An 11,085-nucleotide genomic window follows, 5' to 3' on the forward strand; every position below is an offset into this window, starting at 1 on the left:
TCCATAAAGGAACCTCTGTCCCAAATCATCGTCATCACCCTTCCTCCTTCCTGCCACCACCAGCACCACGCGCTCCAGTGCCATTGTCTTTGCTCCCACTCTAGCTACCATCCAGTGCAGTGTCCATCTGGAGCACACGTAGCATCCTACTGCTGGTCCCTGCTTTAGATTGTCCAGTGACTGTTATTCTCAGACCCTTGGACTGTGTGGCTTTCCAAACTCATCTAGCTCTTCTTCTTTTCTGCAAAACACCAGTTCTTGTGTTATTGTCACAACACAAACAGATATCTCTACCTACTCCCCCTTGTGCTATTCCTCTGACTGGTTCCTTTCATTTGGCAGGTGACTTTATTTTTTTTTTATTTTTTTTTTTTTTATTGTTGGCTGTTCAAAACATTACATAGTTCTTGATATATCATATTTCACAATTTGATTCAAGTGGGTTATGAGCTCCCATTTTTACCCCATATACAGATTGCAGAATCACATCAGTTACACATCCATTGATTTACATATTGCCATACTAGTGTCTGTTGTATTCTGCTGTCTTTCCTATCCTCTACTATCCCCCCTCCCCTCCCCTCCCCTCCCCTCCCCTCCCCTCCCCTCTTCTCTCTCTGCCCCCTTTACTGACATTCGTTTGTCCCCCTTGTATTATTTTTCCCCTTCCCCTCACTTCCTCTTGTATGTACTTTTGTATACCTCTGAGGGTCTCCTTCCATTTCCATGCATTTTCCCTTCTCTCTCCCTTTCCCTCCCACCTCTCATCCCTGTTTAATGTTAATCTTCTTCTCATGCTCTTCGACCCTACTCTGTTCTTAGCTACTCTCCTTATATCAAAGAAGACATTTGACATTTGTTTTTTAGGGATTGGCTAGCTTCACTTAGCATAATCTGCTCTAATGCCATCCATTTCCCTGTAAATTCTATGATTTTGTCATTTTTTAATGCAGAGTAATACTCCATTGTGTATAAATGCCACATTTTTTTTATCCATTCATCCATTGAAGGGCATCTAGGTTGGTTCCACAGTCTAGCTATTGTGAATTGTGCTGCTATGAACATCGATGTAGCAGTGTCCCTGTAGCATGCTCTTTTTAGGTCTTTAGGGAATAGACCGAGAAGGGGAATAGCTGGGTCAAATGGTGGCTCCATTCCCAGCTTTCCAAGAAATCTCCATACTTGGCAGGTGACTTTATACATACGATCTTCAACAGGACTTCCATAGATTTGCAAAATTGATGGTCTGTTTTATTGTCTAATATAGCCCCTTATTCAAGCCTCATTTCTTGAAAGAAATGAACACAATTTGTATTTAAACACGTACTCATTTTTCCACGTGTGTTTCCTATGTGTTCATTAAGTTACATATTTTATTAGCATAGAGAATACTATTTTTTCTTTCATGCATTATATACTTGGTGTCTTACACAGTGACTTGACATAGTACACGCTCAATAAATATTTACTAAATAATACATAAGCTAAATGCAGTTGAAAATTGTTTTGAGATACAGTGTGTGCCAGCATTCCTTTGGGCAGAAGAATATAAAGAACAAACGCAGTTGTGGAGTTCAGGACATGCTTTATGAGCTCCCAGGGTTTACATTTATTAGAACCTCTATGAAGTTCAATCCAAGTACAATATGAAGTCCATAAAGAAACAGTAAAAAAGAAACACAACTGAGCACTGTTCATATTCTCTGATCCTCCACTGATTCCCAGAGTGATCCTCTATATGGTTCTCAGGGCAGAAAAAGACATTCATAAGAAATAAGGGCTTTCTAGGCCCTATGTTGGTGAAATGTTCTCCCTTTGATGTGGCTGATGGAAGATTAATAGATCATAGCAGTTTAGGAAATAGAAGTAGAGGCAGGTTAAGATGGCTCTTGTGGAGAAATACTTCTTTTCCATTTGTTGTGCATTGAGAAAAATGCCAAGGAAATGCTAATTCTTATCATGCTTACTAATCATTTAGCTTCTTTTACAAATAATTAAATACTTTGCCAGAATCAGAGTATACAATGTCAATTTAGCTTTTTTTTAAAACTCAGGTTCAGCATTTTGTAAATTTAAAATCTCAATCCAGGAACTTCTGTTTCCAGTAGAGATGGAAACATAGGAACTAGACCCTTATTAAAAAACAAACAAACAAACAAAAACACTAAAAGTATATGTGAGCAGTTTTCAAGATTTTGGACATCAGGCAGCAAAACACCATGGTTCCTGGCAGATGGGAGGCACATAGGGTGATCCTGAACATTGTCCCAGCTTCCTCCAGGAATTCCCAGGAAGCCACACAGGGAGGCAAAACCCAGACAGAACCAATGGAGGAGAGAGCTGAGGGGCCACAGGGCTAACGCAGCTGGAGTTGTCAGGGCAGGGCCAGAGAGGAGAGTGCTGCTCACAGAGAGCTGTGTGGGTCTCCCTTGAGTCTTCAGGTGCCTACTGATAAGCACATGCATGCAAATTGTCTGAGGGCAGATGAAGAACCCCTGGAAAGAATTTGAGCCAGCAGTACTTGAATGAGGGTTGAGAATAGTTCCTAGTCCACCCGTGTGGAAGGCCTCGTCATTCATGGGACATTACGAGAAGTATATGAGTCTTTCACCTCAGTGGAGGGGAAAATTAACCTTAGTACAATATGAAGTGCCCTGGTCCTGCCTAACAAAGCTTAAAAGCAAAGCCCAGGAGGATCATACTATTTCAAGTAACTTGTGAGTATACCAGAAAAGAGGTTAAGGATGTTTATAGAAATATAAAACTATTCAGCTCTTAACAAGGTGAAATTCTTTCATTTTCATTTTAATTTTTTAGTTATAGGTGGACACAATATCTTTATTTTTATGTGATGCTGAGGATCGAACCCTGTGCCTCATGCATTCTAGTTGAGCACTCTACCTCTGAGCCACAACCCAGCCCTAACAAGGTGAATTCTTTAACGTTGGCCTAAACTAACAGAACATTACCAGCTATTCCAAAGGAGTGGCAAAATTGGATCAATAATGAAGAAAAAATCAAATCAATCAAAGCCAATGCAAAATAATACACATGATATAATTAGCAGACAAGGATGTTAAAATAGTTTTGTAATTATAATCAATGTGCCCAAGAAGTGAGGAGAAAGATGGAGAATATTAGGGAGAGACATGGAAAAAATATGTCCCTGTATCAATTGCTTGAGATGAAAACTACAAGGACTGAAGTATCGAATACACTGGATAAGGTTAACAACATTTTAGATACTGCAGAAAAGAAAGTTAGTGAACTTATAGATTTAGCAATGGAAACCATTTAAAGTGAAATTCAGAGAGAAAAAGAATGAACAAAATGAAGATAGCATCCTACATCCTACAGCAGCCTGATAAATATACTAGAATCCCCAAAGGAAAAGAGGATAAGAAAAAATAAAGAAATATGAAAAATAAAACAGAAAATAATTAATAGTGAAGTGCTGGAAAAGTTTTTCATGTTAACGGTAATGAAAATAAATCTGAGATGGCTGTTTTAATATCAAAAAAGTGGATTTTAGAATAATAACATTGCCATCAATAAAGAGAGCCATTTCATGAAACATAGGGACCACATCACTAAGAAAGCATGTGATCCTAAATATTTATGCATTTACTCAAAGTACCTAAAATATATGAATAAACACTAAAAGAAAATGGAAAGAACTACAAATTCACAATTACAGCTTAATATTTCAATACTTAGTGTTGATAGGTCAAGTAGACAGAAAATCAGTAATAATGTAGAAGACTTAAATGCTCTCATTCATCTAATTGACATGTATAAAAACTGCTCTGCACATGACCAAATTATATATTTTTATAAGTTAATGTGGATATGTTCAGGATATTCTAGAACATAAAATAAATCTCAATGATTTTAAAAGGTTTGAGTCATGCAAGGTAAGTTTTTTGAATACAGTAGAATTGAAGTAGAAAATAATAATCAAAAGAAGTATTTCTGGAACCTTAGTGATCTTCTAAATAGCCTACAAGAAAAAGAAGAATTCATGAGTAGAAGTGAAAAATATTTCAAAGCGAATGAAAACAATCAAAACACTTAAAAACTTACATGCAGTAGCTAAAGCAGTAGTTGGAGGGAAATTTGTAGCATTAAAGTTCCAAAGTGAAAAAGATCCTTAAATTAATGACTTTGGTTATCACGTTAAGATACTAGAAATAGAAAAATAAATGAAATCCAGAGTAAGCAAAAAAAAAAAAAAAAAAAAAAAAAAACAGGCGTGTGGGGAGGAGAATAAAATAATACACATCAAAGAAAATAACGGCAGTAAAACAAAAGTAATAAAGGAGTTCAATGAAAGGAAAGATTAAGTTTTAAGAAGATAAATAAAATCGTAGGAACATAATTTCCCTTTCCAAAGGTGCATACCAAACTACGTACTTTTGTGAGGTTTTGAATATCAGGTTAGAGAACCTCCTGAATTTTCTACCCAATGCCGCATAAAATCCGATATTTCCCAGTCTGGCCCGTAGGAACAGGTGTTATTCTTGTGCACTGCGTGAGTGTCAGGTATTGTTCCCTCTGACTGATTTGAGTGTTTTTTCCCTCAGCCTCCAACCATTTCCTTACACATGTTTTGTTCAGTACTATGCTGAATTCTCAAGAGAGAACCAGCAGATTCCAGGATTCCTTTTATATGCAGACCTTTCCTCTATGGTATTCTGGTCAGTGAACTCCAGTCAACTTCTTTTCCTGGATTCTTAATCTCTTAAATCACATTTTCTGTCTTGATTCCCTCTCCTGTGCGATAGCCTGAGAACTCCCAAGGCTCCAACCTGGGGCAATTGTAGGCTCACTATGTGTCTTGCCTCACTCAGGAATCTTAGTTCTTTTCTAGCAAAAGCCCAGTGTCTTGAAGACTTTTGCTTTGTATATTTATTCACATTTTTTTTTTCCTGGTTGATTCAGATAGAGGATTCTTTGTTACTCATCTTCTCTTTTGTTTTTGATGCATTTGGATCATGCCAGTCCTATTGTTTTGTGTTTTCTCTTTGTGTACCTTTCCTGTGCTCCCGTTAAGTTTTCTGCCCTGTTTTACCATGTGAGTTTGGGATTGTGCCTGTCTTCTATACTGAATTGGACTTTAGCTATCAATGGTTAATTCAGTATGATTAATATTGCTCTCTCTACACATATATGGATCCTCTGATTATGGAGGCTGGAAAATCTGTAGAGTGGCCCAGTAGGAAGTAGACCAGGGAAGAGCTAATGTCATAGTCCTTGAACGTGTCCTCTCTTACGAGAAGGTTCTACTCAGTCCTTCAGCTGAGAATGAGGCCTGCCATTCTCCGTGACTCACAGCTCACCTATTCAAACATTACTTGCATCTAAAACCTTCATAGAGACATCCAGAATAATGTCCGACCACATGCCTGGATTCTGTGACCCAGGCCAGTTGTCACAAAACTTCACAACTGTAAAACGTGACACACTTGCTGAAAGGGGAGCAGCAGTAGTGTACTAGCCAAAGCCAGTTGTGCTAGGGTGAGTGAGATAGGTTGCCAGGAGACCAAAGAAGATGCTCAGAGATGAGACGCGAGACATAGGATTTATTAAGAAATGCTGACAGGGAACATCCAGAGGTGACAGACAGACAGACTGCCCAAACCCCACTTCCAGTGGACTGCACAGGTACACCTCTGTTTCACAGGGTGCCTTCAGGTGCTTTGCCACAGTAGTGCCTCTATTCTTCCATCACACTTTGTCTGCTGGTGGCAGGCTGGAAGAACACTTCCCTCTCTCTGGTGCTCTGATCCATACCAGTTTCTGTGGTGGGGAGGGTGCTGCTGCTGGTGGAGATTTATAGGGTGGGTTCAGCTCAGCTTGCTTTTATCTCATTGTATAACTGGTCTCCCAAGGAACTTGGCATGCAAGAAAAGAGCTTTTGACAAATAAGACTAACTTGCATTAATTCCCAACACACATGAGAACAGTCAGTGTCCTTCAACATAATGTTTATATGGACATTCCAGTCTAGGGTCACTCTCATGTCCCCTTTAATCAGGTAGGTTCTGGTGAACATAGGGCAGTAGCTTAGGGATATGATGCTTATTTTTCCTCCTTTCCTTCCAAGGATAACCCAAGCAGTTAGGTATTTCACAGAGAACAGACACTAGTTGCTCTGTGGAAGGACAGTTCTTCCTGCTACTGAGATGATAGATAGATTTTCTTGTTGGCTTTCAAAAAATGAATAAACATGTCACCTGGCTGTCAATGGGCAATATCAGTCTGTTTCCAAACCAATACATCATTGACTATGCTGCTTTAGAAATGGGCCTTCCTCTCTTTCTGTAGTTTAGACTCCTACTTAGACATATTAAAAAATACCTTGAGGCAGATATTCTATAGGAGAGGCTGCCCTGGTTGTCTGCAAGGTAGCCTGGATTATTAGATTTTTTTTCTGAAGTCAATGATAAAGAGAACTTGGCTGCTCTTTCTGACCATTAGTGTTAAGCATGTGAGCCTGTTTGGCTGCGGGATGAGCCAAGTGTTAAAGTACATTCTGTAACCAGAGTTCATTAAGGTGAGACAGGCTGATAGCAATTCTTAGATCAAAAACTGGTTCAGAAGTTCACCAACGGAATAACTATAGCTGGTAACATCTCTAACTATGTGCAGGGAATAACCTTTCAGTGACAGTGGAGACAGAAGTATGCTTCATTGTCCTGTGAGAAGCAGTGCATGCTTGGGGCCAGTAATCATTCCAGGTGTTCCAATGTGCAGCAGTGAACTTTTAAAAAACCTTTTCACAAACTGATGTGTGCTGTTGTAATTTTTGCCTTTGTGGCTAAGTGTTTCGCTTTACTGTCGCATTGCTCGGTATCTCCGTCCTTCAGCTATGCTACAAACTCCTCTTGGGTTGAAGTCCTATTTTCTATTTATTGTGCCGTATGGCATCAGTCACAGAGAACTGAATGAACCTGACATATATGAGCCTCGAAGATACCACTTAAAGGACAAATGAAGGGAGAAAAGTGCGAATGTCTGGATAAACAAACAAATACCAGGTCATCAGCAACACCAACTCATCCACTTTACGACACAGTTCTGGCCGGCTGTGGTGGTGCCTGGCTGTTATCCCAAGGTCTTAGAAGGCTCTGGCAGGAGGATCCCAAGTTCAAATCTAGTCTCGGCAACTTAGTGAGGCCCTTAGTAACTTAGTGAGACCCTGTCCCAAAATGAAAAATAAAAAGGGCTGGACAGACAGAGCTGATGGCTATGGCCCCTGTGTGCATCTGGGGTCTCTGTCAACTGTTCTGTATCTTACACCAGTGAAGAGAATCAAGTTTATTATGAATCTTTTGCCGAAAAGACTTTGGTGGAAATTGTCTAAACAGAGCGGATGCCATCACAGGGGTCACGGTGCACTATGGAGGATAAAGATGGAGCTCTATATCCCAAGGTGGAAGAAGCCACCAAGATCAGTGATATAGAGACAAAGCAAGGTGCCGAGCTTGGCACTGACCATGTTCCACTTGTGCTCAGCAAGGTAGACATCAGGAATTCGGGAGTCGACATCCATGCATGAATTTATGTGACTGTGAAGACCATAGGACTCATTTGGCCAGGTTTCCTTGGACAAAGGGGCAGCACTGCATATTTTCTAACTGACAAACCAGGAATAAGAGTGATTATAATGTGTGACCTCCAGGTTTGTTTTCTACTTGAGTCCAAAACCATCGCTTCTCTGGGGAGGTGGGCATGTACCTCAGTGGTACAGCACTTCCTGATAAGTGTGAGGCCCTGATTTCAATCACCAGGATGTCCCCCCTACCAAAAGTAAAAGAAAGGTGATTGAGGGATTCAGTTAAATGCTCTGCCCCTCCCATCATGTGTGGATTCATCAACAAAGTGCTTTGATCTTGAACTTGCCAGTCTACAGAACCAGGAGAAGTAAAGTCCCACAAATAAATTGCCCAGTCTAAGGTATTTTGCTCCAGCAGCATGAGGGAACCCAGTCCTCAGGAACGCCTCCATTTCTTCCTTCTTTGGGAAGGACACTTTAGCCTGTGGTAGGATTCTTGGCTTCCACGTTTTGTCCTTTATCACTTTGAATCTATCAAGTCTCTTGCATTCCAGGGCTTCTAAGAGGAGGTCTTATGAGGACCATCTGAGGAAATGATGAGGACGCCTTCCTCCCTCCCAACCCCATAGGTGTGAAGACTGAGCGCTAGAGTGTCTCAGGGGACAGAGCATTCAGTTGTGGTATCACAAGGTGGATGAGGGGCTACCGCACTTTTGACGGTAATTCCACAAAGAGAAAGGAACTGAATGCCTTGAGTGCAGGTAGGACAAGGTCTTCCAAAGCCCAAAGTCAGTAGAAATTTGGAGACTTGAAATGACAAGTCCATTGAGCTAGTGTACAAATGTTGATTTCTAAACAAGCAAACATCAATCTCCACACCCCACTGGAGCAAAAAAAAAAAAAAACATCTGGAGTCCTTTTCTATTCTTATTCTGAAAATGGAAAAAGTTCTGGAGGCCCCAGAGGGAGAGGACCACTGGGGCTATGGCCAGCCATGATTGGGCCATTTCTAGCTCTGACCTCACAAGGAGCCATTGTGAGGAATCTCAAACAGCCGGTATATAAGGGGGTGGCTGAGGCTGGGTTTTGTCCACAAGTACAGGAAGCTCTTGGTGGTGACCTGTCGGACAACAGATAGTGCGTTTGGCGGTTGGCGGTCGGTGGTTGTGGACTGTAGATATTGCTTTTTTTATTTGGGTTTTTTGTTTTGTCTGGTTTTGGTTTTTGATTTTGATTTATTGTTTTGGTTTGTTATTTTATTTTCCAGTTATCATCCTTAGTGGGTGTTCCTGCTCAGGATGTCCATGGTTAGCAAGAGTAGTCAGTCTAGAGTAGCGTTGTGGGGGCCGGGCTCCTGCCAGGAGCCAGGCTTCCTGGACCAGTACGAGGTCCTGAGGGCCATTGGGCATGGCGAGTTTGGTCAGGTCTACCTGGCCCGCCATCGCCTCACAGGGGCAGATGTGGCAGTGAAGGTCCTGAAGACGGAGACGCAGGACATCTCGGACCTCTCCGAACCTCTAATGTTGAGGAGCCTGGAGCACCCCAACGTGATCCAACTGTTTCAGGTGATGAGGACCAGGAAAAAGCTGTACATGGTGATGGAGTACACACGTGGGGGACAGCTACTTGAGCACATCCCCCCTGGTGGCATGCAGCAGAAGGAGGCCTGCAGAATCTTCAGGCAGATCGTGTGTGCCCTGGGCCACTGCCACGACAAGGGCATCGTCCACAGGGACTTGAAGCCAGATAACATCATGCTGGATGCCAGAGGACACGCGAAACTTATCGACTTCGGCTTCAGCAGCAGGTTCACAGCCGGGCAGAAACTGAATGACTTCTGGGGTACTCTGGCTTACATCGCCCCAGAAATTGTCCTGAATCAAGAGTATGAGGGCCCCCCAGCGGACATCTGGAGCCTGGGCGTCAGTCTCTACTGTATGTTGACGGGGAGCCACCCATTCACGGGGGACACCCCTCAGGAGTTGCTGATGAGGATCATTCAGGCCAGGTTCCAGGTGCCCAGCTCTGTTCCGGTCAAAGCACGAAGGCTCATCCGCCAGATCCTGGTCCTGAACCCCAAGAAGCGACCCACAGTGAAGCAGATCCTGCAGCACCCCTGGCTGCGGCAGGGTGAGCCGTGTGCACCCCATCCTTCCAGCCAGGCCCTGCCCACACGCCCAGACCCCGCCATCCTGACCATGCTGTTCGACCTGGGTTTTGATCCCTACCAAACCTGGGTGTCTCTGGCCAAGAGGAAGTTCGATGTGGTGATGGCGACATACCTCATCCTGAAGCACCAGCAAGGCCAGGGGGTAGGGAGCACCTTCCAGGGGCAGCCTGTGCCTCAGTGGCTTAGGCCTCGCCAGCGCCCCGAGAATCTCTCCAATGTCCCTGTCCTCCCACAGAGGAGCGCCAGCCAGCCTGCCCTGCGCACCTTCCCCTTGCCCTCTGAGTATCTGCTGCCCGAGGACGCCCAACAGCCAGGGCACAGGGACATCAGGGGTGGCAGCCTGCCTGCCATTCCTCTGCGCTGCCCGCCTGCAGGGGCCCCCACTCTCCGCAGCTGCTCCCAGTCTGACTCTGGCTTCCCCAGGCCCAAGCCCTCCAGGGTCCTCGTCTGGTGGTCCAGGGCACACAGCAGCTCCTCCTCCCTGGACACAGCCCCGAGGCAAGGCCCTGGCCACACCAATGGCTGGAAACAGGTGAGGAGCAGGATCGCTGCCTGTGTCCGAGCCCTGTGCTGCTGCTGTGTGCCACGTGTCAGCAATAAAATGGCTCCAATGTCACAGAGAAGCGACGTGCCACACCCATAGACGGCCTGCCTCCAAGGAAGTGGAGAGCCAGACAGACAGACAGTGCCAGCGGACGGCCGTCTCTCCTCTGCCCCCACCTGCGGAAGACCTCAGAGGCTCTTCTGCCTGGGACACTTCGCCCTGCCCCTCTCTCCTCTCCCACAATTCTTTTCAGATGTTTCTTAATAAATTGGTTTCAAATTGGATCCTAACCTTTTGTTCCAAAGATTAAATTGTAGGCTGATGAAAAGAAAGGTAGGGCCTCAGGCTGAGGGCAGGGGCCCATCAGCCATCCTCTCCAAGGCCTGGACCTCTGTGCCTCCCTCTGCAGTGTAGATAGGGACTCACTGTCCTTGAATCAGTATTAAGCATTCATGTGCTTTGAGTTCGTTCGACAGATTGGCTCTCCTTGTCCCTGTGTAGAGGGAGTCTCTCCCCTTGAGCCAGTGTAGACATGACTTTTACTTGGTGACCTTGGCCAGGAGGAGTCACTACCTGAGCATTGTCCACAGGGTGGGTGGCATTCTCCCACCTCTGAGAAGGCCTGGGCCACCTCAGTGTTCTATGGCATCATCTTCATGATACTGTGTGCAGGGAAGGGAGATGGGACCCCGGGCAGGGCGGGCCTGCCTGAGGGGTCCTGGGCAGGGATGAAGGGACTCAGCACAGGGACAAAGGAGGACGGTGTTAAAGCATTGCCAGTGCCGGGAAGAAGAGATGCAAGGGACGGTGCAC

At 44.2% G+C, this 11,085-nt stretch overlaps 1 protein-coding gene across 1 annotated transcript; it reads left to right on the plus strand.

The window, feature by feature from the left end:
- The first annotated feature begins 8,856 nt into the window (after positions 1-8,856).
- LOC114095979 (sperm motility kinase 2B-like) lies at positions 8,857-10,371 on the plus strand. Its single transcript, XM_027939411.2, has one exon. The coding sequence runs from the start codon at positions 8,857-8,859 to the stop codon at positions 10,369-10,371; it is 1,515 nt and encodes a 504-aa protein (XP_027795212.2).
- The last annotated feature ends 714 nt before the right edge of the window (positions 10,372-11,085 follow it).

Source organism: Marmota flaviventris, chromosome 6, assembly GCF_047511675.1.
Source record: "Marmota flaviventris isolate mMarFla1 chromosome 6, mMarFla1.hap1, whole genome shotgun sequence".
NCBI lineage: Eukaryota > Metazoa > Chordata > Mammalia > Rodentia > Sciuridae > Marmota > Marmota flaviventris.

Excerpts from the sequence above, each read along its gene's own strand:
- LOC114095979 (XM_027939411.2), top strand. The coding sequence starts at position 8,857 with ATGTCCATGGTTAGCAAGAGTAGTCAGTCTAGAGTAGCGTTGTGGGGG.